This window comes from Coregonus lavaretus (genome assembly GCF_964263955.1).
Source record: "Coregonus lavaretus genome assembly, contig: HAP1_SCAFFOLD_1296, whole genome shotgun sequence".
NCBI classification, from domain to species: Eukaryota; Metazoa; Chordata; class Actinopteri; order Salmoniformes; family Salmonidae; genus Coregonus; species Coregonus lavaretus.
The window spans coordinates 87,854-115,374 of NW_028163781.1; the positions used below are offsets into that span (position 1 = coordinate 87,854).

Sequence of the window (27,521 nt, forward strand, 5' to 3'; positions counted from 1 at the left end):
CTAACGCTAACTAAAGCCAGCTAGCTAACATTTACCTAATCCGTTTAGCTAGCTTGTTACCATGTTAGCTAGCTACAACCAAATGTTTGTATAACTGTCAAGACTAGATATCTAGCCAGCTAGCGAACGACACTGGCTAAACAAGCAAGCTCGACAACATTGTGAAAAGCTACATCCACGTTGGTTGCCTAGGTAACTAGCTAGTTAGGAAGTTGAAGGGGCGCTTGAGTCTTGTTGGCTCGCAAACTTCACTCTGTTATCCGACCACTGTATTTTGTTTCGGCAAGAAACAGGTAGCTAGCCTAGCTACGTACAGGTGGCTAGCTAGCTAGTTACCTATCATCTTTGACTGGAATCATGGCACATCGACTGACGAAAGATGAGCTTGATGAACAGTTCGAGCAGTTTTTGAAAGAGGTAAGTTTAACGTTACTGCAGACACGATAGCAGCACTATGTCTGCAATTCTTGGTTTTCATATCTATAGCTAAAGTTACTCACTAATGACTGCCCTTCTTTATATCCACACCAAAGATACTGATAATCAGCCCTTTCATCTGTGTCCATACTACTATGTATTCACTCAACCAACTAGCTAGATGGCTACTTTAACCTAGTCACCATTGACTTGTGTTCAGTCTGTCTCAGATGACTCAGTGGATTTGGGTGGCACTGCTAAGCGCTCCAGTGTTCTGGACAGCCTGGGCAGAGCCTCTCAGAAACTACCACCAAAGAAGACATCAGCTGCCCCTGTGCCATGGTGGCAGGAGGAGGAGGACAGCGAAGAGACACCTGGCAGAGGTAAGCAAAGCCAGGGATGTGTAGGTTGATGTGCTACCCACAATGCTTTGATAGGCTTCAGTTCAGTTAGGATTCTGTGTGTGTTTGTGCTTGTCATTTTAGTTATTTCTCTCTGTGTGTGTGTGTGTGTGTGTGTGTCTTTGTGGTTGTGTGTTTCATGTCCTGCTGTCAGGTTAAAATATATTTAGAGGGACACTGTGATTCTGTGCTGATTTCTCATCATCTGCTCTGTTATTCCTGGAACATCTGTTGCATTTAATTTCACCATCATAACATGTCCATCATAACCTGTTCCCTGCTGCTACTCCCCTGATAATGATGGTTTGACTTCTTTCATGAGTTCATCTTCGATTGGTTTACATCAGTCGACTCTTCATGACTCATTTGTATATCAGTCCTGTTCTCTAGCTGTCTGTCTCCCACCTTCTCTCCTTTCTCTTTCATCTCCTCTTTCCTTCCACCTGTCCCCAGCAGAGGCTGCAAAACACAGGTTCACTAAACCCAAAAAGCCCCAGCACCAGGCTGTGGTGAAAACTCAGGAGGACGAGAGTGAGAGCAGCCCAATGAGAAGCCCCCCTCAGGGTATAGGAATCACTACTGTAACCCCCTAGTTCCTTAGGGCCACTCAATAGCACATTGTCTCCTCATCATTGGTGTTAGTGCGGTGACATGCTTCCAACCTTCACTTTCTCTCATTATCTTTAGTCCTGCCCTCTACTCTCTCCTTAGCTATATATACAGTGGGGAAAAAAAGTATTTAGCCAACCACCAATTGTGCAAGTTCTCCCACTTAAAAAGATGAGAGAGGCCTGTAATTTTCATCATAGGTACACGTCAACCATGACAGACAAAATGAGGAAAAAAAATCCAGAAAATCACATTGTAGGATTTTTTATGAATTTATTTGCAAATTATGGTGGAAAATAAGTATTTGGTCAATAACAAAAGTTTCTCAATACTTTGTTATATACCCTTTGTTGGCAATGACACTGGTCAAACGTTTTCTGTAAGTCTTCACAAGGTTTTCACACACTGTTGCTGGTATTTTGGCCCATTCCTCCATGCAGATCTCCTCTAGAGCAGTGATGTTTTGGGGCTGTCGCTGGGCAACACAGACTTTCAACTCCCTCCAAAGATTTTCTATGGGGTTGAGATCTGGAGACTGGCTAGGCCACTCCAGGACCTTGAAATGCTTATTACGAAGCCACTCCTTCGTTGCCCGGGCGGTGTGTTTGGGATCATTGTCATGCTGAAAGACCCAGCCACGTTTCATCTTCAATGCCCTTGCTGATGAAAGGAGGTTTTCACTCAAAATCTCACGATACATGGCCCCATTCATTCTTTCCTTTACACGGATCAGTCGTCCTGGTCCCTTTGCAGAAAAACAGACCCAAAGCATGATGTTTCCACCCCCATGCTTCACAGTAGGTATGGTGTTCTTTGGATGCAACTCAGCATTCTTTGTCCTCCAAACACGACGAGTTGAGTTTTTACCAAAAAGTCATCTGACCATATCACATTCTCCCAATCCTCTTCTGGATCATCCAAATGCACTCTAGCAAACTTCAGACGGGCCTGGACATGTACTGGCTTAAGCAGGGGGACACGTCTGGCACTGCATGATTTGAGTCCCTGGCGGCGTAGTGTGTTACTGATGGTAGGCTTTGTTACTTTGGTCCCAGCTCTCTGCAGGTCATTCACTAGGTCCCCCCGTGTGTTTCTGGGATTTTTGCTCACCGTTCTTGTGATCATTTTGACCCCACGGGGTGAGATCTTGTATGGAGCCCCAGATCGAGGGAGATTATCAGTGGTCTTGTATGTCTTCCATTTCCTAATAATTGCTCCCACAGTTGATTTCTTCAAACCAAGCTGCTTACATATTGCAGATTCAGTCTTCCCAGCCTGGTGCAGGTCTACAATTTTGTTTCTGGTGTCCTTTGACAGCTCTTTGGTCTTGGCCATAGTGGAGTTTGGAGTGTGACTGTTTGAGGTTGTGGACAGGTGTCTTTTATACTGATAACAAGTTCAAACAGGTGCCATTAATACAGGTAACGAGTGGAGGACAGAGGAGCCTCTTAAAGAAGAAGTTACAGGTCTGTGAGAGCCAGAAATCTTGCTTGTTTCTAGGTGACCAAATACTTATTTTCCACCATAATTTGCAAAAAATTCATTAAAAATCCTACAATGTGATTTTCTGGAATTTATTTCCTCAATTTGTCTGTCATTGTTGACGTGTACCTATGATGAAAATTACAGGCCTCTCTCATCTTTTTAAGTGGGAGAACTTGCACAATTGGTGGCTGACTAAATACTTTTTTTCCCCACTGTATGTACAGTGGGGGAAAAAAGTATTTAGTCAGCCACCAGTTGTGCAAGTTCTCCCACTTAAAAAGATGAGAGGCCTGTAATTTTCATCATAGGTACACATCAACTCTGACAGACAAAATGAGAAGAAAAAATCCAAAAAATCACATTGTAGGATTTTTAATGAATTTATTTGCAAATTATGGTGGAAAATAAGTATTTGGTCAATAACAAAAGTTTCTCAATACTTTGTTATATACCCTTTGTTGGCAATGGCACAGGTCAAACGTTTTCTGTAAGTCTTCACAAGGTTTTCACACACTGTTGCTGGTATTTTGGCCCATTCCTCCATGCAGATCTCCTCTAGAGCAGTGATGTTTTGGGGCTGTCGCTGGGCAACACGGACTTTCAACTCCCTCCAATGATTTTCTATGGGGTTGAGATCTGGAGACTGGCTAGGCCACTCCAGGACCTTGAAATGCTTCTTACGAAGCCACTCCTTCGTTGCCCGGGCGGTGTGTTTGGGATCAATGTCATGCTGAAAGACCCAGCCACGTTTCATCTTCAATGCCCTTGCTGATGGAAGGAGGTTTTCACTCAAAATCTCACGATACATGGCCCCATTCATTCTTTCCTTTACACGGATCAGTCGTCCTGGTCCCTTTGCAGAAAAACAGCCCCAAAGCATGATGTTTCCACCCCCATGCTTCACAGTAGGTATGGTGTTCTTTGGATGCAACTCAGCATTATTTGTCCTCCAAACACGACGAGTTGAGTTTTTACCAAAAAGTTATATTTTGGTTTCATATGAGATTCTCCCTATCCTCTTCTGGATCATCCAAATGCACTCTAGCAAACTTCAGACGGGCCTGGACATGTACTGGCTTAAGCAGGGGGACACGTCTGGCACTGCAGGATTTGAGTCCCTGGCGGCGTAGTGTGTTACTGATGGTAGGCTTTGTTACTTTGGTCCCAGCTCTCTGCAGGTCATTCACTAGGTCCCCCCGTGTGGTTCTGGGATTTTTGCTCACTGTTCTTGTGATCATTTTGACCCCACGGGGTGAGATCTTGCATGGAGCCCCAGATCAAGGGAGATTATCAGTGGTCTTGTATGTCTTCCATTTCCTAATAATTGCTCCCACAATTGATTTCTTCAAACCAAGCTGCTTACCTATTGCAGATTCAGTCTTCCCAGCCTGGTGCAGGTCTACAATTGTGTTTCTTGTGTCCTTTGACAGCTCTTTGGTCTTGGCCATAGTGGAGTTTGGAGTGTGACTGTTTGAGGTTGTGGACAGGTGTCTTTTATACTGATAACAAGTTCAAACAGGTGCCATTAATACAGGTAACGAGTGGAGGACAGAGGAGCCTCTTAAAGAAGAAGTTACAGGTCTGTGAGAGCCAGAAATCTTGCTTGTTTGTAGGTGACCAAATACTTATTTTCCACCATAATTTGCAAATAAATTCATTAAAAATCCTACAATGTGATTTTCTGGAGAAAAAAATTCTCAATTTGTCTGTCATAGTTGACGTGTACCTATGATGAAAATTACAGGCCTCTCTCATCTTTTTAAGTGGGAGAACTTGCACAATTGGTGGCTGACTAAATACCTTTTTTCCCCACTGTAAATTTTTTAACCTTAGATCTTCTCTTCCTCCAAGCTAACCCTTAAATATTTCTAGCTCACATTTAGTAGTTCTGTCCTTTTGCCCACCTAACCATGCATGTACTCTTTGAGGGTGTCCCTTTCCCTGAGTTCCTTTTATTTGTGTGTACAGAACATGATTCCTTTCTCATCTTTATCTACCCTCTTATCTTCCTACTTCATGCTGCTTATTGGTTAGCTGTCACAGTGGAAGCCCCCACTAGGCCCACCCCCAAGCCTCGCAGCAAAGCTCTGGATAGGCTCAGTCAGCTGGACAAGATCCAAAGAGCCAATCAGGATGCTTCTTCTCACGTTGCCGCGGGGCCGGAAAATAACAGCCCAGAACACGACTCCTCCCACTCTGCCAGCCAGGGGAGCCCCCCCACGAATGAGAGCTCCCATAATGCATCAGGAGAGAGGAGTCCTGAGGGGAGTACCTCCCTCTGTGACACACCAGTGGACAGTCACAGCAGTGATAGTGACTCACAGGGCCGTGAAGATGGTAAAGTGGTAGTAGCTAGACTAGAGACAAATCCCCAAAACCCTGGTAGACTAGTAGTTAGACTAGTATAGTATAATGATAGTAGCTAGAGACAGCTCCAAACCTGCTACCCTGGTAGACTAGAAAGTAGAGGCTAGAGGTGAATATTCAACATCAGTATGACTGTAGTCTCGTGTTGCCACACTTCCCAGACCCGTATCCACATTAGAAAGGTGGAAATCAATGTTTGAATGACTGAAACCATGATGAACCATGATTTTAGAGTGAAACCTGGATTTAAAACATACTGTTTACTGTCTTTGTCTCCTTTTCACTTCTTTTCACATTTAGTTCTTTTGTTTTCCTCTGGTAATGGAGTGGTGTAAATAAACAGTGACCATAAAAGCATAGCATTGGAAAAAATAAAGAACTTTCTGGACCTCAAGGGCAGTTGTTATGGTTACTGGTGCTAAATCCGGTCATGTTCTTTCACCGTCAGACAATTCAGTGTGTCGAGGCGAGCTTTGATTCTGTGCTTCTAGCAGACTATTTTACCATTAGTGTTAGTGGTTCATTTGGGCATATTTTCCCACTAGTAAAATTACTCCCAACTGCTTTTACTAGTCTAACTCTGGAGAGCCTGATAGATTAGCTCTTGTTTTTTTACTGTAACCAGTGCTTATTTTCACTTCTGTAAATGTCATGATGATCATTCAGTGCTGAAATTGAAAAGTTAGGCCTGTTTTGCCATGGTGAGACTAATTTAGGAAAAGTTTTTTTCTACCTTTTTATCTTGACAGCTATTTTTACTGCAAGACCATTTTAGTATTTATGAGGATATGGGACTTTTCTACAGTAACCTCCCTTCAGTAGACTGACAGCAAGTGGTTGTGGAGCTGATATCAAAGTTAGCTCTACTGTTCTGTCTTCTCTTTTCTGTGTGTACTGTTCTCCACTTAAATGGACCGCATGGCCTTTGAGGGGCTCTGCAGGCCTGTATACCCCAGGAAGTCAATGTCCTGTGAATGATAAAACACAGAGCTAATGAGCTTAATTTCCATAGCTGGGTTTCAAATACTATCTGGAATACTGACAGCTTGGTGTCCGGATGGATGAACTCCTTTTTGAGCTCTTTTTTTTTTTAAATTCAGGAAGTAGCCTAAAGCAAGAGCAATTTCTGTTTCCTGGAATTACCTGAATTGAACGCTCCAATATTTTTCTGTTTTTCCAGGATTGCTGGGATCTGAGAAGTTCTGTAAGTCTCTGAGGAGATCCCAGCCCATCCAGGAGGAGGAAGAGGAGCTGCAGCCTCAGGGAGGAGAGAAGGGTTCGGAGGAGGAGGAGGGGGCAGAGCCTGTCATCTTCAGCAGAGACAGTCTGGAGCCTGAGGGTTAGTCTGCTCTGGAGAGATGGATAGATAGATCTGGTGACATCATAGAGAGTATCTCAATCCAATGCTAACCTGACAGGGTAGTGACATGAAAGCAGCTGTACGTGCCAGCTAAAAACTATTTTGCTTTAAGCTCTTTGAAAACCTCTGTGTGAAAATAGCAAGGGTTGAAATGTGTATGTCTGTGTCTGCCCGTGATTGTGTCTACCCAGACTCTGTGATGGCGTCCGGACCAGGTCAGAACGCTGCGGTGGGTCTAGGTCTGGGCATGGACACCCTGGAGGAGGAAGAGGAGAAGGCCCGCTTCTTTGCCCACCTGGAGGGAGGTGCGTCCTCCACCATAGACTACTCCAGACTCAACAAAGACCTGGATTCCACCACCGCCTCCAACACTGCTACCACCCTCAGGTATATATGACACTCAATGGAGCTAAAGGGGATGTGGTCTCTACACACTGGTCTCAGGTTGGTTTTGCATTTCCCCTTCGAATGGTTAAGGTTAGGACTTGGTGAAGACAAGCTGATCCTAGATCTGTACCTAGGGGCGCCTTCACTCAGGAGCATGACACTCCGAGTCGCCCCAGGCCTAGCTGTAGCTGCCTTTTGAAGCCACTGCTGGGGTTGTCCCAAGGAGACCCTCAGTGTTGCAGACAGTGGCTGGGTAAGATAATTACTGTCACTCCCAGTGTGTGATCTGTGAATGACACTTGTTCTGCTGTTTCTCCAGGAAAGCAGAGGTGGCTGTGGCGGGGGTCTATCAGAGAGAGGAGGAGAGAGCTATGGAGTCTGACAGACTCTCCCCAGGTAGGAGAGATGATGCACACATAGAATTAGGAATTATAATAGTAATTTAATAGGATCTCTATGCTCACACTACTCCAAACCTTGCTTGGTTCAATAGGTTTTGTTTTCTTTCAAATACTTTGAAGTTGGGAGGGGGTTTGCGCTTTTGGGATGATTCCGTTGGTTCAGTTGCAACAGGCAAGCTCAATCAATTGCTGTTAAAGGATTTGAAAGGAAACAAATCCTATTTGAACCCAGGTCTGTTGTCATTTACAGTGGCACTCTGTCAGACAAGTATTTGCACATACCTCATCTGCATGACTCGAGCTCATCAGTGAATCTGTCATTCTGTCTGTGCCTGCTGCAGCCTCCCCCCGCTACAGCGAGGATGAGGACTTTGAAGATGAGGTCATTGAGGAGGTGAGAAATTGGGTGAGACTGGGTTTTTTGCAAGTCTGGTTTGAAAATGCAGTCGTTTAGTTCTAATAACTCTTTGTAAGGGCGTGCTTTGAACTAGAGGTTTAAACCGAAAGTTGATTGTAATTGCGGCATGTAGAATTGCCCCATGATAAGTTGTAAGCAGGAGTTGTTTGTGCTGCTCACATGCTAATCACTCTGGGTTACAAAAGCCACAGTGAATAAAGGCAAGGCATTCAGCAGTTATCCCAGCTCTCTCTCAAGAGGTAGAGTGAGAAGAAGGGGTCTTTTAATGGGGAGTGTGCCAGGTCTTGTCTGTGATTGGCTGTGTATGTGGTGGGCGACTGACTGCATGGCTCTTCTGTTTTGCTCATCTTGTTTCTTCTCTCTCTTTCTTTTAGAAGCCTAAAATGGCTGCCATGCTCACCAAAGGTATTATAAACAAACATCCATTTTTCTTTTCTGGGTCAGAGTGGGTTTTTAAGTCAGCACAAGTATGTGTTTCAAGTTTTATTAGCCGTATGTACGGCATACACATGGTATACCGTCCAAAGAAATGTTTACTTGCAGTTTCCTTCTCGACAATGCAACAGCAATAATAAAATAGAAGAATACAAACATAAAGTAAATGGCTCAGTAGAATAGAATAAAGAAACGTCCTCTCACTGTCAACTGTGTTTATTTTCAGCAAACGTGTAAATATTTGTATGAACATAACAAGATTCAACAACTGAGACATAAACTGAACAAATTCCACAGACATGTGACTAACAGAAATGGAATAATGTGTCCCTGAACAAAGGACGGGTCAAAATCAAAAGTAACAGTCAGTATCTGGTGTGGTTACCAGCTGAATGAAGTACTGCAGTGCATCTCCTCCTCATGGACTGCACCAGATTTGCCAGTTCTTGCTGTGAGATGTTACCCCACTATTCCACTAAGGCACCTGCAAGTTCCTGGACATTTCTGGGGGGAATGGCCGTAGCCCTCACCCTCCGATCCAACAGGTCCCAGACGTGCTCAATGGGATTGAGATCCGGGCTCTTCGCTGGCCATGGCAGAACACTGACATTCCTGTCTTGCAGGAAATCACGCACAGAACGAGCAGTATGGTTGGTGGCATTGTCATGCTGGAGGGTCATGTCAGGATGAGCCTGCAGGAAGTGTACCACATGAGGGAGGAGGATGTCTTCCCTGTAACGCACAGCGTTGAGATTGCCTGCAATGACAACAAGCTCAGTCCGATGATGCTGTGACACACCGCCCCAGACCATGACGGACCCTCCACCTCCAAATCGAACCCGCTCCCGAGTACAGGCTTTGGTGTAACGCTCATTCCTTCAACGATAAACGCGAATCCGACCATCACCCCTGGTGAGTCAAAACCGCGACTAGTCAGTGAAGAGCACTTTTTGCCAGTCCTTTCTGGTCCAGCGACGGTGGGTTTGTGCCCATAGGCAACGTTGTTGCCCGTGATGTCTGGTGTGGACCTGCCTTACAACAGGCCTACAAGCCCTCAGTCCAGCCTCTCAGCCTATTGCGTACAGTCTGAACACTGATGGAGGGATTGTGCGTTCCTGGTGTAACTCGGGCAGTTGTTGCCATCCTGTACCTGTCCCGCAGGTGTGATGTTCGAATGTACCGATCCTGTGCAGGTGTTGTTACACGTGGTCTGCCACTGCGAGGACGATCAGCTGTCCGTCCTGTTTCCCTGTAGCGCTGTCTTAGGCGTCTCACAGTACGGACATTGCAATTTATTGCCCTGGCCACATCTGCAGTCCTCATGCCTCCTTGCAGCATGCCTAAGGCACGTTCACGCAGATGAGCAGGGACCCTGGGCATCTTTCTTTTGGTGTTCAGTAGAAAGGCCTCTTTAGTGTCCTAAGTTTTCATAACTGTGACCTTAATTGCCTACCGTCTGTAAGCTGTTAGTGCCTTAACGACCGTTCCACAGGTGCATGTTCATTAATTGTTTATGGTTCATTGAACAAGCATGGGAAACAGTGTTTAAACCCTTTACAATGAAGATCTGTGAAGTTATTTGGATTTTTACTAATTATCTTTGAAAGACAGGGTCCTGAAAAGGGGACATTTCTTTTTTTGCTGAGTTCATTTTAGCATAATTGTATAGGAAGGAAGAATATAGTCCAATATTAACATGTGTTCTGGGGAAAGGGGAATTGGGGGGCAAGTCTTTAGTGTGTGTGTTAGTGTTGCACGGTATACGAAACTTCTGTACTTTTTTGATACTAGAACATGGAAAAGCGGTTCGGTACTAGAATTATTGTTACTTTTGGTACTCACGTCGTCTACTGATTTGAAAGGGGATCAAGTCTGTGTCTATCAGCATAGCTGATGTTCCCTTGTAGCGCGAGAGCACTGTGCCTGCTCCTCTTACTCATTGCTAGCCTGTCCTAAGGAATCACTGCACTTATGCTGCACAGAAGTTAACACTTAAATAATGCAACACGGCATGTCAATGTTGAAACTGTTCATTACTGTTACAAAAATAATGTCCATTACAGGCTACAACACTTTACAATGCAAGAAGATACCAGTAGCTTTCAGCTTTGTAGGCTAACATGCCTTGCTAGCTTACAGCTGAAGCTATTATCAATTCACTACCCTAGTACCTTGTTTGTGATATGAAAATATTGCTGATTCTCCCCCAAAACTTGATTAATTCACGCCTCACGTCTCTCCCAGTCAAGATCATCTTTGCTCGAGCCTTATGGAACACCGTTTGGGTCTTTGCATGTCAAAAAAGATACACGTCAATTTTTTTGACACACAGACCCAAATGCCTTTCCATAGAGCCTCAAACTGAATGTTTGTGTGAATGACATCATGGGTCTTAAAAGAGACAGCCCACACTTTTATAAAAGAAGAGATTGCTTCTTCTATGTGAATGTTGTTGATCAGTACAATAAAATAAGTCCCAAATGGAAGGGAAACAGATAGTTTTTCATCTGTAGCCCCATGAAATCAGCTAAAACAAGCTCAATAACTCAATACATGCACACACTCTTATTACTTCATCTTGATTTTACCAAATTTAGTTTTCTGTGACTTTGGCTAATACGCCTTCTTCTTTTGCTGTGGAATCGTTTTGGTATTGAGTATCGTGATGGTATAGAGTATCGTGATACTAAACATGGTATCATGACAACACTAGTGTGTGTTGTGTACACAGTATGTCTATACAGTGTCTCTGGTTCCTCTAACAGTACCCCTGTTTCACAGTGATGTGATATTTCCTGATGAATAGTTTCCTGCTTTTATGACACCATCCTCTATTCATACAGTATTGAAACTGACCTACCCTTAAAATCAATATTCTATTTGTCCTGATCACATCATTTCCTGGTGTAAGTGTCCCTCCATGATTCACTGGACTCGACCGGTGGACTCCTGCCCCCTGGAGCGGACAGTGACACCAACGAGGAACCAGGGAGGAACCAGGGAGCAGAGGAGTCCATAGAGACGGCACTACCAGGTGAGACCAGGCTATCATTCAGGTCCTATTAGATGTAACTATCTAAACATGGTGGGAACAGAGATGACTTTGGCCCTTTCCAGAAATAACCCCTAGCCACTTATGTGGATTTGAATGTATTGGTTAGGTTGACAAGCAATAGGGTCCATCTGTGTCAGTTTGGTGATGGCGGATGATCGTGAACTTGGTGGTGTTCCTGTCTGGTCTGTGTAGCCCAGTCGTATGGACAGAGTGGGGCCAGTGAGATGGAGGCTCTACAGGAGGCCTACAGACAGATCAGTGGCTCTCTGGAGGACTCAGACCATCACCACCCTTCATCACCAGTCAGGAGGGAGAGGAGAAGGAGGAGCAGTCCTGTTCCTGTCTCTCCCTCTGTACCTGAGCTCTCCAGAGGAACACTACTACCACCAGTCTCCACCACAGAGTCAGGTTGGTCAGTCTCAAACACTGATATGTCTGTGGTGAACCTGTCAAGTACATAGTTTTGATTGAAGAGCATATTCTAACTGCAGATCCACACATGTCCATGCATATTCATATCTGACAAGATGGTATATTTTAAGTTGTTAGATAGTGTTGATATATTGTTGAGGTGTTACAAATGGACTTGAATGTCTGATTGATTGATTGACTTCGATATGTTTTCTCAGAGCTGCCCACTGCAGAGGAGCTGATGCGTCCCATCCGACCAGACAGTATGGACGACACCAGAGGCTTCACTCTGCAGCCTGCCAGGTGAGTCTACAGCTGTCTGTCACACAGGGCTTTAGGAGGGAAGGACAACAGACACTGGCTGGAAGGTACAGAATGGAGTGGAAAGACGTTAACATGAGCTGTATGTTCACAGTGGGACCCAGCTCAGCCCAGAGAAGACTGGCCAGTCCTTAAGCCAAAGATTCCATGAGTCAAGCCCAAGATGCTCAGCAGAGCCAGACACTCCTCTGGCCTCCCCAGGCCCCCGTCCCAGAAGCATCAGAGAGGAGGTACAGAGGCTGATGATGCAGGATCAGGACAGCTCCTCCCTTGACCTGACCTCCACTCAACCCAGCAAAGCCAAAAGACGCCAGCAGGTAAGGGACGGAAACGGAGCCCTTGTTAATAAGCACTAAACCCTACCATACATAACCACACTGATTCAGGCTTTCACACCTGCCAGAACTGTGTTTCCACATTACATAGCCATTGCTCCGACAATCTCGTCCAAATATTTATATATTTCTTAATTCCATTCTTCTACTTTTAGATTTGTGTATTGTTGTGAATTGTTAGATACTACTGCACTGTTGGAGCTAGGAACACAAGCATTTCGCTACACCCGCAATAACATCTGCTAAATATGTGTATGTGACCAATAAAATGTGATTTAATTTGCATCAAAGGTGATTATCATGTACAATGTAGACGGTGACATGGCAATGATTTGTATATTGACATTGACAATAACATATTTTGCATAGGTTCCTGGACGCTCTACGGTAGCTGGTCCCTTCACATCCTCGTTGAGGAAGCCTTATGTTGCCCCTGGTAGAGGTAGAGGGGAGAGTAAACCATCAGCCGTGGCCACCAGGACCTCTGGAGCTAGTCAATCTGGTCCTACCAGACCTGGGGCTGCAGCCAAGCCCCCCTCTCCTCTAACCCAGAGGAAGCCTCTCAGCCAGGCAACATACCAGCGCCTCAGCCCCATCCTCTCAGAGAGAGATAAAGGTAGGAGAAAAGGAACTCCTCACACACTGACCAAAGCTAGTATGTGTAGTGTAAGCGTGCTTACAGTGACACACTTGTGTGTTTGGCAGACACACAACTAAAGATCTGTTGTATCAGAGCTAGAACTATATCTAAGTAGTATAGCACATAACAGTAGTCTAGTATAATACATAACACTAACATTTGCCACATGTTGCTGTGTGGTTGTACTCCTGATCCAGACTAATGTTGCTGTATGGTTGTACTCCTGATCCAGACTAATGTTGCTGTGTGGTTGTACTCCTGATCCAGACTAATGTTGCTGTGTGGTTGTACTCCTGATCCAGACTAATGTTGCTGTGTGGTTGTACTCCTGATCCAGACTAATGTTGCTGTGTGGTTGTACTCCTGATCCAGACTAATGTTGCTGTGTGGTTGTACTCCTGATCCAGACTAATGTTGCTGTGTGGTTGTACTCCTGATCCAGACTAATGTTGCTGTGTGGTTGTACTCCTGATCCAGACTAATGTTGCTGTGTGGTTGTACTACTACCAGGTCCAGACTGTGGTGGTCTGATGGTGAGCTGGTGGTGGGTGTCCAGTCCTTCGCTGCCTTAATGTTAGCTAAATGTTGATGTGTGGTTGTTCTTTAGGTCCAGACTTTGGTGGTCTGAGGGTGAGCAGTGAACTGGTGGCGGGGGTCCAGTCCTTCGCTGCCTTCCTCCAGCAGCAACATCAGATGGAGACGAGAGGTCGCCAGGATACCAGTCACACTGTCTCTTGGGAAACCAAAGGTCAGCAGGAAGCCAGCCAGACTCAGGAGACTGAGCGTCCATCAGAGAGGAAGGTAAGTACTGGAAGAGGAAGTAAGTCAACATACTGGAGTAGTTTTTCAGTCTGTGGCGCATCAAGTTTGTACATCAGTGTGCTGGAATTTCTTTTCAGATAAGTATGCAGTGTTTCTCCATTCACCTGGTCATACGATAGGGGTGTGACTTATACTTTTATGGGTCGTCCAACTTAGCTGATTGCTTCTTGCTCTGTTATAAGTCTGACTCATTTCAGTTCAGATCTTATGTAGTGTGTGTCCATACCTGGATGACTATAGCAGTCACATTTCTTTGTATTCTATGTTTCTATTTTTGCAATTAAGGATCAAGCCAATATTATGGCCTTCAAAACACATTCAAGCGCTAGCAAGTATCCAGTATAAAGACTAACCATGTTACCCCTCTGTCTGTCAGAGTGAGCCCAGGGAGGAGGAGGGCAGGGCTGGGGAGGTGGAGGAGAGCCCCCTAGTGTCAAGGCTGAGACTACAGCTAGCCCAGAGGGAGAGAGAGCTCCACACCAGAGAGGAAGAACTACTGCTGCAGCATGACACAGAGCTCAGCTCACTGAGACAGGAGAACTACCTCCTGCAGAGCAAGGTAGACTGAGTCACACACACAGGCACACACACACACACACACACACACACACAATTACATTCACATGGACAGTAATGTCTGTAAAGAGCATAGTAGCATAGTTCCATCTGTTTGGTCACCTGTGGCTTCCTACATCTTTCTGTTGTAACAGAAAATAATATGTTCTCATTGACTGTCGGAACAGTTTAAAACCCCTACGTCAGCACTCTTGTTGCTATGGCACTAGCAATGCTCATTTTATTTAGCTGCTTTGTGTGTGAATTTTGTAATACTGTTATTCAAGCCATTGAATAAAGCAGTTGTGAAGGACCCAGCTGATACAGGAGAAAAATAAAGCATCCCATTAAACAATAGCATGTTATCTAAGACATCTCTGCCATCCACTGAAGGCCAGTTAAATGAGCTCCAACTGTAGTAGATGCAGACATCACTCATGTGTTATTTGTGATGTGTTATTTGTGACTCCTGAGTGGCGCAGTGGTCTAAGGCACTGCATCGCAGTGCTAACTGTGCCACTAGAGATCCTGGTTCGGATCCAGGCTCTGTCGCAGCCGGCCGTGACCGGGAGACTCATGGGCGGCGCACAATTGGCCCAGCGTCGTCCAGGGTAGGGGAGGGAATGGCCGGCAGGGATGTAGCTCAGTTGATAGAGCATGGCGTTTGCAACGCCAGGGTTGTGGGTTCGTTTCCCACCGGGGGCCAGTATAAAAAAAAAAATAATAATAATAATGTATTCACTAACTGTAAGTCGCTCTGGATAAGAGCGTCTGCTAAATGACTAAAATGTAATGTAAATGTAATGTGTATCTTGTCCCCTGTGTTTCAGCTGCACAGTGCAGAGGAAGCCAACAGCAGGAAGAAGGGCCGGTGGGGTCTGGGTCTGGACGAGCCCTCGGACCCCCTCACTGAGGACAAACTCAGACTGATTGAGAAAGAGGTGAAGGAACAGGAGACCATCATCCAGGGATACCAGCAGGTCTGTACACATGTCTGTTTGTCTCTGTCTACTCAGCTCTATTTGTCTGTGATTGTTTGGCCGTCTCTCTGGGTCTTTTCTCTTCCAGTCTGTGTTTTAAGGAAAGAAGACTTAATTGTACTGCATTTGTTCAGCGCCAGGCTGTGGGTGACTCATTGCCTTTGAATCCATCCCAATTACCCAGAGTCTCTGAGACTGGAGGTTATAGACAGGCCACTGTTCAGGGTAATGAATGGAATTCCTCTGTTCACTGACTTAATTCCTGGAGGGTGTGTGGGTTTGTGTTAGGCAGCACAGTTAGCCTTTTTTCCTCCAGATTGTGAGCAGCTTAGAGATATGACATAAACACTGTCTGATAACCTCTCATAATCACAGTGCCTACAGCTGAGCTCCTAGAATCAGTGGCTACATACACACCACCAAGGTGGAACTGTAGCAGTTCTTAATTAGGCATGGTGAATGCATTTCCTCATTTCACAGCTTCTAATCATATTCCTTTCTAGTTTTATTTTATGTCGCCTAAATGCGTAGAACAGGTATTTCTGATCAAACAATTTACCCAGATGGGCCCATAGTTGAGGCACTTAATGTGATTCTCTCTCTCCTTGCTTGCGGCGTGTGTGTGTAACAGGAGAATGAGAAGTTATACCTGCAGATGAAGGCTCTTCAGGCTCAGGGTAAACTCAATGAAGAGGCCATGTTCACAGAGAACCAGAGGCTGCTAAACGAACTGGCCTTTACCAAGTGAGTTGACACATACAGTTGAAGTCGGAAGTCTACATACACTTAGGTTGGAGTCATTAAAACTCGTTTTTCAACCACTCCACAAATGTCTTGTTAACAAACTATAGTTTTGGCAAGTCGGTTAGGACATCTACTTTGTGCATGACACAAGTAATTTTTCCAACAATTGTTTACAGACAGATTATTTCACTGTATCACAATTCCAGTGGGTCAGAAGTTTACATACACTAAGTTGACTGTGCCTTTTAAACAGCTTGGAAAATTCCAGAAAATGATGTCATGGCTTTAGAAGCTTCTGATAGGCTAATTGACATCATTTGAGTCAATTAGAGGTGTCCCTGTGAATCTATTTCAAGGCCTACCTTCAAACTCTGGTACGCAAGTATAAACACCATGGGACCACACAGACGTCATACCGCTCAGGAAGGAGACACGTTCTGTCTCCTAGAGATGAACGTAGTTTGGTGCGAAAAGTGCGAATCAATCCCAGAACAACAGCAAAGGACCTTGTGAAGATGCTGGAGGAAACGGGTACAAAAGTATCTATATCCACAGTAAAACGAGTCCTATATCGACATAACTTGAAAGGCCGCTCAGCAAGGAAGAAGCCACTGCTCCAAAAACGCCATAAAAAAGCCAGACTACGGTTTGCAACTGCACATGGGGACAAAGATCTTACTTTTTGGAGAAATGTCCTCTGGTCTGATGAAACAAAAATAGAACTGTTTGGCCATAATGACCATCGTTATGTTTGGAGGAAAAAGGGGGTGCCTTGCAAGCCGAAGAACACCATCCTAACCGTGAAGCACGGGGTGGCAGCATCATGCTGTGGGGGTGCTTTGCTGCAGGAGGGACTGGTGCTCTTCACAAAATAGATGGCATCATGAGGAAGGAAAATTATGTGGATATATTGAAGCAACATCTCAAGACATCAGTCAGGAAGTTAAAGCTTGGTCGCAAATGGGTCTTCCAAATGGACAAGCATACTTCCAAAGTTGTGGCAAAATGGCTTAAGGACAACAAAGTCAAGGTATTGGAGTGGCCATCACAAAGACCTGACCTCAATCCTATAGAATATTTGTGGGCAGAACTGAAAAGATGTGTGCGAGCAAGGAGGCGTACAAACCTGACTCAGTTACACCAGCTCTGTCAGGAGGAATGGGCCAAAATTCACCCAACTTATTGTGGGAAGCTTGTGGAAGGCTACCTGAAATCTTTGACCCAAGTTAAACAATTTAAAGGCAATGCTACCAAATACTAATTGAGTGTATGTGAACTTCTGACCCACTGGGAATGTGATAAAAGCTGAAATAAATCATTCTCTCTACTATTATTCTGACATTTCACATTCTTAAAATAAAGTGGTGATCCTAACTGACCTAAGACAGGGAATTTTTACTAGGATTAAATGTCAGGAATTGTGAAAAACTGAGTTTAAATGTATTTGGCTAAGGTGTATGTAAACCTCCGACTTCAACTGTACGTACGCACACACACACGTACCTATCCACGTCATTGAATGTTAACACTGACACTTATTTATGCCCAGGGAGCAGATGAGCAACTCATCAAGGACTGTAGGAAATGTAGGCTGTGTGGACCATATTCAGCGCATCGCACAGCTGTTGGGCCAGATGCAGGCAGCACAGGTGAGTGTTCAGAGTCACGTCACACAACCACCTCTAAAAGGAAGGCCTAGATGATGCTTTGGAGATTAATCAATCAACTCATCTTAAAAGGGAAGGACCAGTCTCACCTTTGACCGTGTGTATGTGTAGAGGACTGAACAGAGACTGGTGGAGGAGACCCACAGGCTGAAGCAGGAGAAACAGGCCCTGGAGGTGGACCTTCAAATGATGAGGAAAGAGAGAGACCTGGTCAAAGCACAGGTGGTCTACACCTCAGGTTAGTGTGTGTGAGACATGGAGGCTTGAGTGTGCAGTCAAATCTCTTGTTTCTACTCCCAAAAGACAATGAAATATTCCCTGTTTACAGACGTGGTTTAAACCTCCATTAAAACATCCCATTGTTGTTTTAAATGACTAAAATGTAAATGTTGTGGTTGACAGTCAAGTGGAGCTCTGTGACATGCTGTGGTCTGTATTGTCCTTGTCTCTGCCAGAGGATAAGAGCTTTGAGCTGCGGGTGGCAGAGGACAGGCATAAGGAGGAGGTGTGTGTTCTGAAGAAGAGGCTCCAGTGGTACGCTGAGAACCAGGAGCTGCTGGACAGAGACTCTGCCAGACTGAGGGCTGCCACCGCAGAAACACACCAACTCGCAGAGCAGGTAGGACCAACTCACAGACCAGGTAGGACCAACTCACAGACCAGGTAGGACCAACTCGCACAGTAGGTTAGACTTACTTGACCTTATTTGAGAGTGTGTATTGTATTACTGTCATTTCCTGTAGGTCAGTATTTTGAATGAAAAGTTTGTTCCTCCAATCAGGTGGAAAAGCTGAAGATGGAGGTGGGGAAGAGAGCCAATCAGAATAAGTCTAAAGAGAGAGCTGGAGACGCTAAGAGGATACAGGACCTAGAACGACAGGTGAATCAGTTGAGAAATATTTCCTGTGTGCGTGCGTGCACCTATCCCTGATTAACGGCATACCTCTCCTTTCTCTCATGACTAATATTTATCCTCCCCCTCTCTCCCAGGTGAAGGAGATGGAGAAGATTCTCAGACATAGGAACCCGAACTCCCTCACAGCGCTCATCTACGCTGCAGTCAACGCACCTGCAGTGGATGAGGATGGAGGGGCCAAGAGCTCCCCGCCCACTCAGACCAGGGCCCTATTGGAGCGGCGCATCCAGAGGCTGGAGGCGGAGCTAGAGAGCCGTGACGACGAGGCCAAACGCAGCCTCCGAGCCATGGAACAGCAGTACCAGCGGATTAAGGTCTGTTCATACTCTCAGCTGTGTGGCACTGTTATGTACTCATACAACCCTGTGTTCCCATTCCCTGTCACTAGGCCTCACAGTCCTGTACCAATTAACTCTCTACACATGCTTATGATGACTTACTCTGACATACAGTACCAGTCAAAAGTTTGGACACACCTACTCATTCCAGGGTTTTTCTTTTCTTTTTACTATTTTCTACATTGTAGAATAATAGTAAAGACAACAAAACTATGAAATAACACATATGGAATCATGTAGTAAACAAAAGTGTTAAACAGATCAAAATATATTTTATATTTGAGATTCTTCAAATAGCCACCCTTTGCCTAATGACAGCTTTGCACACTCTTGGCATTCTCTCAACCAGCTTCATGAGGTAGTCACCTGGAATGCATTTCAGTTAACAGGTGTGCCTTGTTAAAAGTTAATTTGTGGAATTTCTTTCCTTCTTAATGCGTTTGAGCCAATCAGTTGTGTTGTGACAAGGTAGGGGTGGTATACAGAAGATAGCCCTATTTGGTAAAAGACAAAGTCCATATTATGGCAAGAACAGCTCAAATAAGCAAGGAGAAACGACAGTCCATCATTACTTTAAGACATGAAGGTCAGTCAATCCAGAAAATGTCAAGAACTTTGAAAGTTTCTTCAAGTGCAGTTTCAAAAACCATCAAGCGCTATGATGAAACTGGCTCTCATGAGGATCGCCACAGGAATGGAAGACCCAGAGTTACCTCTGCTGCAGAGGATACGTTCATTAGAGTTACCAGCCTCAGAAATTGCAGCCCAAATAAATTATTCACAGAGTTCAAGTAACAGACACATCTCAACATCAACTGTTCAGAGGGGACTGTGTGAATCAGGCCTTCATGGTCGAATTGCTGCAAAGAAACCACTACTAAAGGACACCAATAAGAAGAAGAGACCTGCTTGGGCCAAGAAACACGAGCAATGGACATTAGACCGGTGGAAATGTGTTCTTTGGTCTGGAGTCCAAATTGGAGATTTTTGGTTCCAACTGCCGTGTCTTTGTGAGATGCGGTGTGGGTGAACGGATGATCTCTGCATGTGTATTTCCCACCGTAAAGCATGGAGGAGGAGGTGTGATGGTGTGGGGGTGCTTTGCTGGTGACATTGTCTGTGATTTATTTAGAATTCAAGGCACACTTAACCAGCATGGCTACCACAGCATTCTACAGCAATACGCCATCCCGTCTGGTTTGGGCTTAGTGGGACTATCATTTGTTTTTCAACAGGACAATGACCCAACACACCTCCAGGCTGTGTAAGGGCTATTTGACCAAGAAAGAGAGTGATGGAGTGCTGCATCAGATGACCTGGTAGTGTACATGGCCTTGCTGTAAACACAACAGCTTCCACACATTGCCACAACGGTCTCATACACGTAACGGTGTCCACACACACACAAAATGGCCTCACACACAACAGATGACTCAAATTGCCTCTTAGAACTACTTGAAGATGTTCATCCTCAACACAAAACACTCACTGAAAGTCCTCTCTCACAAAAAGGAAATATGAGAACATGGTGATGACTCATTACTCTTCACATGTCTTTTTAGAGAGGGGTTAGAGAGGGCAAGTTCCAACAGCCTTGTACAACACAACACTTGAATTGAAAGTTCTGTTAAAAGCTCACGATGGAGACCTTGAGGATGTCAATGATTCACTCCCTCCTCCTCTGTATAATATGTGTGCGAGTGGCGCAGTGGTCTAAGGCACTGCATCGCAGTGCTAGCTGTGCCACTAGAGATCCTGGTTCGAATCCAGGCTCTGTCGTAGCCGGCCGCGACCGGGAGACCCATGGGGCGGCGCACAATTGGCTCATCGTCGTCCAGGGTAGGGGAGGGAATGAACGGCAGGGATGTAGCTCAGTTGGTAGAGCATGGCGTTTGCAACGCCAGGGATGTGGGTTTGATTCCCATGGGGGGCCAGTATAAAAAATTATGTATGCACTCACTAACTGTAAGTCGCTCTGGATAAGAGCGTCTGCTAAATGACTAAAATGTAAATGTAAAATGTGTTATCATTTCCAAATGTATGATGTCATTAGTCTTAATGTAATGGTTCATAAGACCAACACTGCACTGGAAAAAGCTTTTTATTTTTCAGAAAATGTGTTGTGAGATGAATAAATTGTATGAATGGAAATAATTCCCTTAAATATAGAAGTAGACTCACTTACATTGTGTGTGTGTGTGTGTGTGTGTGTGTGTGTGTGTGTGTGTGTGTGTGTGTGTGTGTGTGTGTGTGTGTGTGTGTGTGGCTCCAGTATGAGCAGCAGATCAGTAGTCTGGAGCAGCGGTTATCCCAGAAACACCAGGACCAGACCGGGTCTCCTGGGGTCTGGCAGGCCCAGGTCTGCTCCCTGCAGCAGGAACTGGAGCACCTGAAGGAGAACCATCAGAGTAGAGAGAAAACCCTACAGGCTGAGGTCCACTCCCTACAGGAGCAGCTCACACAACAGGCACAGGTAGGCCTTCTTGTTAGCCCACCTAAGAGCACCACTTTGGAAATAAGCCTTAATAATTCATCCTGGATAATTGTTTTAAATGTATGTCATGTTACCTGGAGCAGGTGTATGTGTATTTTAATCAAATAAATTGATCAGTCTACCAACGAGCCAGAGAGAGCCCCCCAGCGCAGCCCGTCCCGCCACCAGCGCCAAACAGAGACGGCCCTGGGGGTCCGGATAGAGAGACTCAACCAGGAGCTGTCAGCCAAGACCCGCAGCGTCCAGGAGCTGAGCCGCACCGTGGAGAGACTCCAGAGGGAGAGGAAGACCATGCTGTGTGGCCCTGGCCCCAGATCGGAGGGCCGTGTTGGGCCTGGCGAGGCCAGACGGCAGGCGACCGGATCCAAAGGACCCATGGTGGTGGTGGTGGCTACCCCAAGGGAGAGGGGAGGCACGGTGGGAGGAGGGGGAGAGACCGCAACCTTCCCTCCCACTCAGGATGAGAAGGACTACCAGCCCACAGCGTTCTCTGGGAGCCATATCTCAGAGGTGCTGCAGGAGAGCGAGGGGTTAAGGCTGCGTCTAGAGCAGCTGGAGCTGCAGAGGGACAAGGAGAGGGTGGTACTGCAGGCTGCAGCCACACAGGCCCAGGCCCAGCTACGCAGGTATGTAGACACACACTCATTTTGAATGCTTTATTTCAGTACAAAGGACTCCAATAGTTCAGTGGTTATGCAGGTGCCTGAACATTGTTCATTGATAGAACTTCTGTAAGGCTTTTTCACAATGATGTGTACAAACACTGTCTGTATGGAGGAAACTTACTGCCCATAACAGCAGCCTGAATTCATATTCCACCTCAGGGCTCAACATTAATACTCTTCCTCTTGTCCGGGCCAAGTATTTTTATTTAATGTTTTATGTCGGAAAATAAGAAAATAGATTTGAGTAAGTAAGAAATCACACGTCACAATGTCAAACAATTTCTCCGAACAGAATTGGATCAGAGAGGCCAACATTAGAATATTATTCCAATCTATTTTTCATGTACATAAATAAAAAAGCCAAAGTGTAGGTGATATGCATATTGGCTACAGCCTCATGTCCAAACCAATGCTGACATGAGGGAGGTACCATTAAATGTAGCCAAACTTTAATGAGACTCATTACATAAATATAGGCTAAACGGCAGTCTTGTTTGACAAATATAATGAAGGATGATTAACATTAGCGTCTAAAGGCTTGATTCTGTCGACATACTCAAGCCACAGTTCGTTCAGATCAAATGGTCACGAGCATATAGTGAAGGACAGTGTCTGTTGTGCACCACTCATCACCCACCTTGAATCTTGAGTGGAGGCGGTCAGCCTTTTGAAACTATTTAACCATAAACTTAATTGTTTAAAACCTGGACGTTTTATGAAGCATGTTTTACCTTGTTTCAAAGTAGCCTAGCCTAGCCAAAATACATAGAAATGTTGAGGGTATTATTTTATAAACACTTAATATGCCATTTCAAACCAGCATTTTTCTCATGTTCCTTTGTTTTTCATATAAATGTTTTCTAGTCACCTGAAACCGCTCACGCATGCAGTGAACTTTTGAGAACTGTTTTCCATCTAAATTACATTTTGGAATATTCCTGTGTAGTTTACAGCCATGTGCACGTTGTTGAGCTTATAATATGAAGAAAAAAAACGTTATCAACATTTTAAACTAAACAGTCTGATCTGTTTCATCAGCCTCATTGCTTTTTAAAATTGTATGTGCAGCGGTTGTATGAATTTTGGATCTATCTTCCCAGAGCTGTCCCAGAGTCTGTTTTGAATACCTTTTTTATCGTCCCAGGGACGATGGGACGCCCTTAATTTCGAGCACTGGCTGGAATTATTTTATGAAGACATAAAAATAATTTGGTTGTAATTGTGATGTTGCAATATTTCATAGGCTAACAAGTGGCCAACTGTCCTCCAGGAGAGCCTTAAAGGGGCAGTGTTGTATTTTGAGACAGGCTTGAATATGCAAAGAAGCCAATAGGCAGAGTGTAGCCTACATTTTTGTCTGATTCTCTATGGTAAAAAAGATAGTGGTTCCTTGCATCATATAATGAAGTAAGAAATGGTGTTACAGATTGTTTTGTTGTTGTGGGGGACAAGTGACCTAAGCTTTTGGACAAGTAAAAAAAAATGTCAAGCCCTGCACCTGGTTAGCTGTTTTTCTCTGGCAGCCCTGCTGCAAACTGCAGCCCACGCTAATGCACAAAAAATAAACTCCCAGAAATGGCTCTCTAATCCGAGGCTGGTGGTAATTTATAAAGATAATTGCGACACACTCAGGTACTCAGAGAGATGTCAACATGGTTCTCAATACCAAATAGACCCCTAATCCCTACACCCTAGACATGCATTTGATGCCGTCCCATTCATCCAGCCATTACATTGAACATGTCCTCCGATTTTTAAAGTCACACCAGCCTCCACTGGTATGTAATGTAATATGCAACCATGTGGTGGTTTTTACTACCTCCGAGGTCCAGGGGCCTCATTTATAAACGTTGCGTTAATTTCGCATTAAATATCTGCGTAAGCCATTTCTGAAAAGAATGCATACATATGCAAATATTGAGATTCATGAACTTGGCATACATCATACATACGCATGCTTCCCGTTATAAATCAGACCCATCCTAAAACTGAACGCATTGTGAACGAGCATTATAACTCCACCTGGAAAACGCCAGTCATTCACCTATTATGGTGACAATAACACCCTTATTTTCCATATAATTTGGAACTGTTGGAATTAGCCCAAAGCGGTTTCTAAAAGAAATTGCATTGGCAAATGTGATGAAATGTTTTTGCATGTTGTTATTATACTTTCCAGTTTTTTTAAAGTTTTTTTTTTAATGAAATAGCGTGTCATTATATCCCTTATTTGCATAAAATACTACTCGCCTCATTGCAATGCATTACTTCAACCACTAGAAATTGTGCGTACACATGGTCTAAAGTTTGCGAGGAGGTAAGCAGTTTCTCACGTCAAGTTTAGTTTTTGTAAATGCCAACTTTTGTGTGGAGTATGTTTTGTGGTATATGCTGTACATACGTAATGTTGTAAATAAATCCTCTGGTGTGATGACCACCAGAGGATTAGGGTTAGATGATATGTGATGGTGTATCATGTGTCTACCTGTCCTACAGGGTCCAGAGCCATATACTACGTACCTGGTTTGAGGAGTTAGCGAGTTAACTTTGGTGAACTCTGAATTCAACTCAGGATAACCTGTAGTATGAAAGTGTCTCACCTTTTAGCCAGGTACATTTCTTTGGCAACGAATCCTTCACAACTACCCTGCTCCAGGGCAGGCTAACTCATGGCCGACTCCATTTATCCTGAATGAAGTGTCTGAGCCACGAGTTGAGGACCAATGAATTCAGATTCTCTCCCTCTCGCAAAGATTACGTCATCATCCCTTCATTTGAGGATAAAATATTTAATTAATGTTTTTTGTGTTTAAAATGCCTATCACATTACACATTTATTAATAACAGAATGCATTTGAAACTTCATGCACAGTAAAACATTGGTAATACAATTATTTTATCAATAGGAGTGGGGAAAAAAGGTGCTTGTGCATTGATAAACACACCAAAGACGGCATTAACAATAAGTAATAAAATAAAGACGGCCATTCTAAAAGGGTCCTACTAATCACCCCAAAAGTACCCAAAACAACCACAAACCGGTACCCAAAAGTAGGGCATTAATTGGCCAGCCAAATGACCGCAGTGTCCGTAATAACCGTTGGAATAGCAAAAAATATATATATACCTTTTTCTGTACGCAATTATAAAAAAATGTCTCTGCTCCTGACTGCATGTGCTGCCATAGATTCTATTTCTGTGTGCCTCTGCTGCATCTTGCCTGCACCTTTTGTATATGTACTCGTTTGCTACAACACCTTCCTTGTTTCAGCAAGGCGCAACAAAGTTTCATCACGTTGTTATAAGTGCAGAAATGGGCTCAACTGCACGAATGCCCAGCCGGTAATATGGTAATTGTGCCAGCCCTACACTAAAGAACCCAACACAACCACAAACAGGTACCCAAAACAACCCCAAAATACCTAAAAGAACCACAAACTGTCTCCCCCCCACCTGTCTCCCCCGCCAGGTGCTGGTAAAGGTCAGGGGTGGTTGGGCAGGTACTGAACCACATCTGTCCCCATCCCAGAGAGGGAGGAAATCTCTCGCTCTCTCTCGCCATACTACTACCTGTCTAATAAACGGTCTGATTATGGCTGGGATGAAGGATGACTGATGGGCTGTGTGAAGGGTGATGATGGGAGGACTATCCTCCATGATGACCTACTTTATGTATGTGTGTCCCAAATGCCACACTATTCCCTATAAAGTGCACTACCCATAGGGATCTGGTCAAAAGTAGTGCACTATATAGGGAATTGGGTGGCATTTGGATCTCAGCCTATGTAGCAGAGGAGGACGTAGCTCCCAGCCAGTGATTCACATATTGATCTGATCCATAATAGGGTGATTGGGTTGATCACATGATCGATCGGCAGTCACTAACCTTGTTACTGTCTGAAGGTGACATACGGATTTCCATTATTTCATACAGAGCGGGGAGACTACTCTGCGTCCCAAATTGCAACCTATTCCCTGTGTAGTACACTACTTTTGACCAGAGTTCTGTTCAAAGCAGTGCACAATAAAGGGAATAGGGTGCCATTTGGAACACAGACAGCGTCCCTGGCCATCTGGTGTTGGCAGAACCTTGTCCCAACATCTGTATGCGTCAACAGACTGGGCACACGGATCTACATACTAATCACAGGTAATCTCATTGAAGGAGGAGAGGTGGCTCTGCCAAAACATGTAGTAGGGTGTCAAACCCACTCTGCCCAGAGCTTTTGTGATGAAATTTCACTTCCTTATGTTATAAATTACATTTTACTAAGACATATGATTATTCATGTTCTGAATCGTTCAGTGGTGTTTTTCTTTAACATACACTACCAGTCAAAAGTTTGGACACACCTACTCATTGAAGGGTTTTTCTTTATTTTTACTATTTTTTACAATGTAGAATAATAGTGAAGACTTCAAAACTATGAAATAACACAATCATGTAGTAAACAGAAAAAAAGTGTTAAACAAATCAAAATATATTTTATATTTGAGATTCTTCAAATGGCCACCCTTTGCCTTGATGACAGCTTTGCACACTCTTGGCATTCTCTCAACCAGCTTCACCTGGAATGCTTTTCCAACAGTCTTGAAGGAGTTCCGACATATGCTGAGCACTTGTTGGCTGCTTTTCCTTCACTCTGCGGTCCGACTCATCCCAAACCATCTCAATTGGGTTGAGGTCAGGGGATTGTGGAGGCCAGGTCATCTGAGGCAGCACTCCATCACTCTCTTTCTTGGTCAAATAGCCCTTACACAGCCTGGAGGTGTGTTGGGTCATTGTCCTGTTGATAAACAAATGATAATCCCACTAAGCCCAAACCAGACGGGATGGCGTAACGCTGTAGAATGCTGTGAAAGCCATGCTGGTTTAATGTGCCTTGAACTCTAAATAAATCACAGACAGTGTCACCAGCAAAGCACCATCACACCTCCTCCTGCATGCTTTACGATGGGAAATACACATGCGGAGATCATCTGTTCACCCACAACGCATATCATAAAGACACGGCGGTTGGAACCAAAAATCTCCAATTTGGACTCCAGACCAAAGGACACATTTCCACCGGTCTAATGTCCATTGCTCGTGTTTCTTGGCCCAAGCAAATCTCTTCTTATTGGTGTCCTTTAGTAGTAGTTTCTTTGAACTACTAAACTGCATGCGCAGTTACACGACTGATAGTTAGCGGCAGGCGGCTGAGCAATATCCACCGTTGTAATACGGATGAAGCCTGTGCAGGAATGTAAAGCTGGCTAGCTTTAAAAAACCCTGAGTAAATCTAGCTAGCATTGTAG

General features: G+C 44.5%; 1 protein-coding gene across 1 annotated transcript in view; it reads left to right on the forward strand.

The window, feature by feature from the left end:
- Positions 1 to 357: 357 nt before the first annotated feature.
- The window catches only part of LOC311117782 (centrosomal protein of 162 kDa-like), a gene marked incomplete at both ends in the record, with an annotated part of 28,268 nt that continues 1,104 nt past the window's right edge, over positions 358 to 27,521 (forward strand). The window contains 25 exons of the mRNA XM_084192696.1: positions 358 to 417; positions 638 to 800; positions 1,272 to 1,382; positions 4,947 to 5,249; positions 6,460 to 6,618; positions 6,831 to 7,026; positions 7,346 to 7,422; positions 7,769 to 7,821; positions 8,220 to 8,250; positions 11,192 to 11,314; positions 11,528 to 11,743; positions 11,965 to 12,049; positions 12,162 to 12,384; positions 12,772 to 13,018; positions 13,656 to 13,843; positions 14,241 to 14,423; positions 15,250 to 15,399; positions 16,031 to 16,143; positions 17,693 to 17,792; positions 17,922 to 18,048; positions 18,266 to 18,429; positions 18,592 to 18,690; positions 18,801 to 19,040; positions 21,337 to 21,537; positions 21,676 to 22,184. Coding sequence (XP_084048822.1) covers positions 358 to 417; positions 638 to 800; positions 1,272 to 1,382; positions 4,947 to 5,249; positions 6,460 to 6,618; positions 6,831 to 7,026; positions 7,346 to 7,422; positions 7,769 to 7,821; positions 8,220 to 8,250; positions 11,192 to 11,314; positions 11,528 to 11,743; positions 11,965 to 12,049; positions 12,162 to 12,384; positions 12,772 to 13,018; positions 13,656 to 13,843; positions 14,241 to 14,423; positions 15,250 to 15,399; positions 16,031 to 16,143; positions 17,693 to 17,792; positions 17,922 to 18,048; positions 18,266 to 18,429; positions 18,592 to 18,690; positions 18,801 to 19,040; positions 21,337 to 21,537; positions 21,676 to 22,184 — 4,121 coding nt within the window. The remainder of the gene's footprint in view (positions 418 to 637; positions 801 to 1,271; positions 1,383 to 4,946; positions 5,250 to 6,459; positions 6,619 to 6,830; positions 7,027 to 7,345; positions 7,423 to 7,768; positions 7,822 to 8,219; positions 8,251 to 11,191; positions 11,315 to 11,527; positions 11,744 to 11,964; positions 12,050 to 12,161; positions 12,385 to 12,771; positions 13,019 to 13,655; positions 13,844 to 14,240; positions 14,424 to 15,249; positions 15,400 to 16,030; positions 16,144 to 17,692; positions 17,793 to 17,921; positions 18,049 to 18,265; positions 18,430 to 18,591; positions 18,691 to 18,800; positions 19,041 to 21,336; positions 21,538 to 21,675; positions 22,185 to 27,521) is intronic.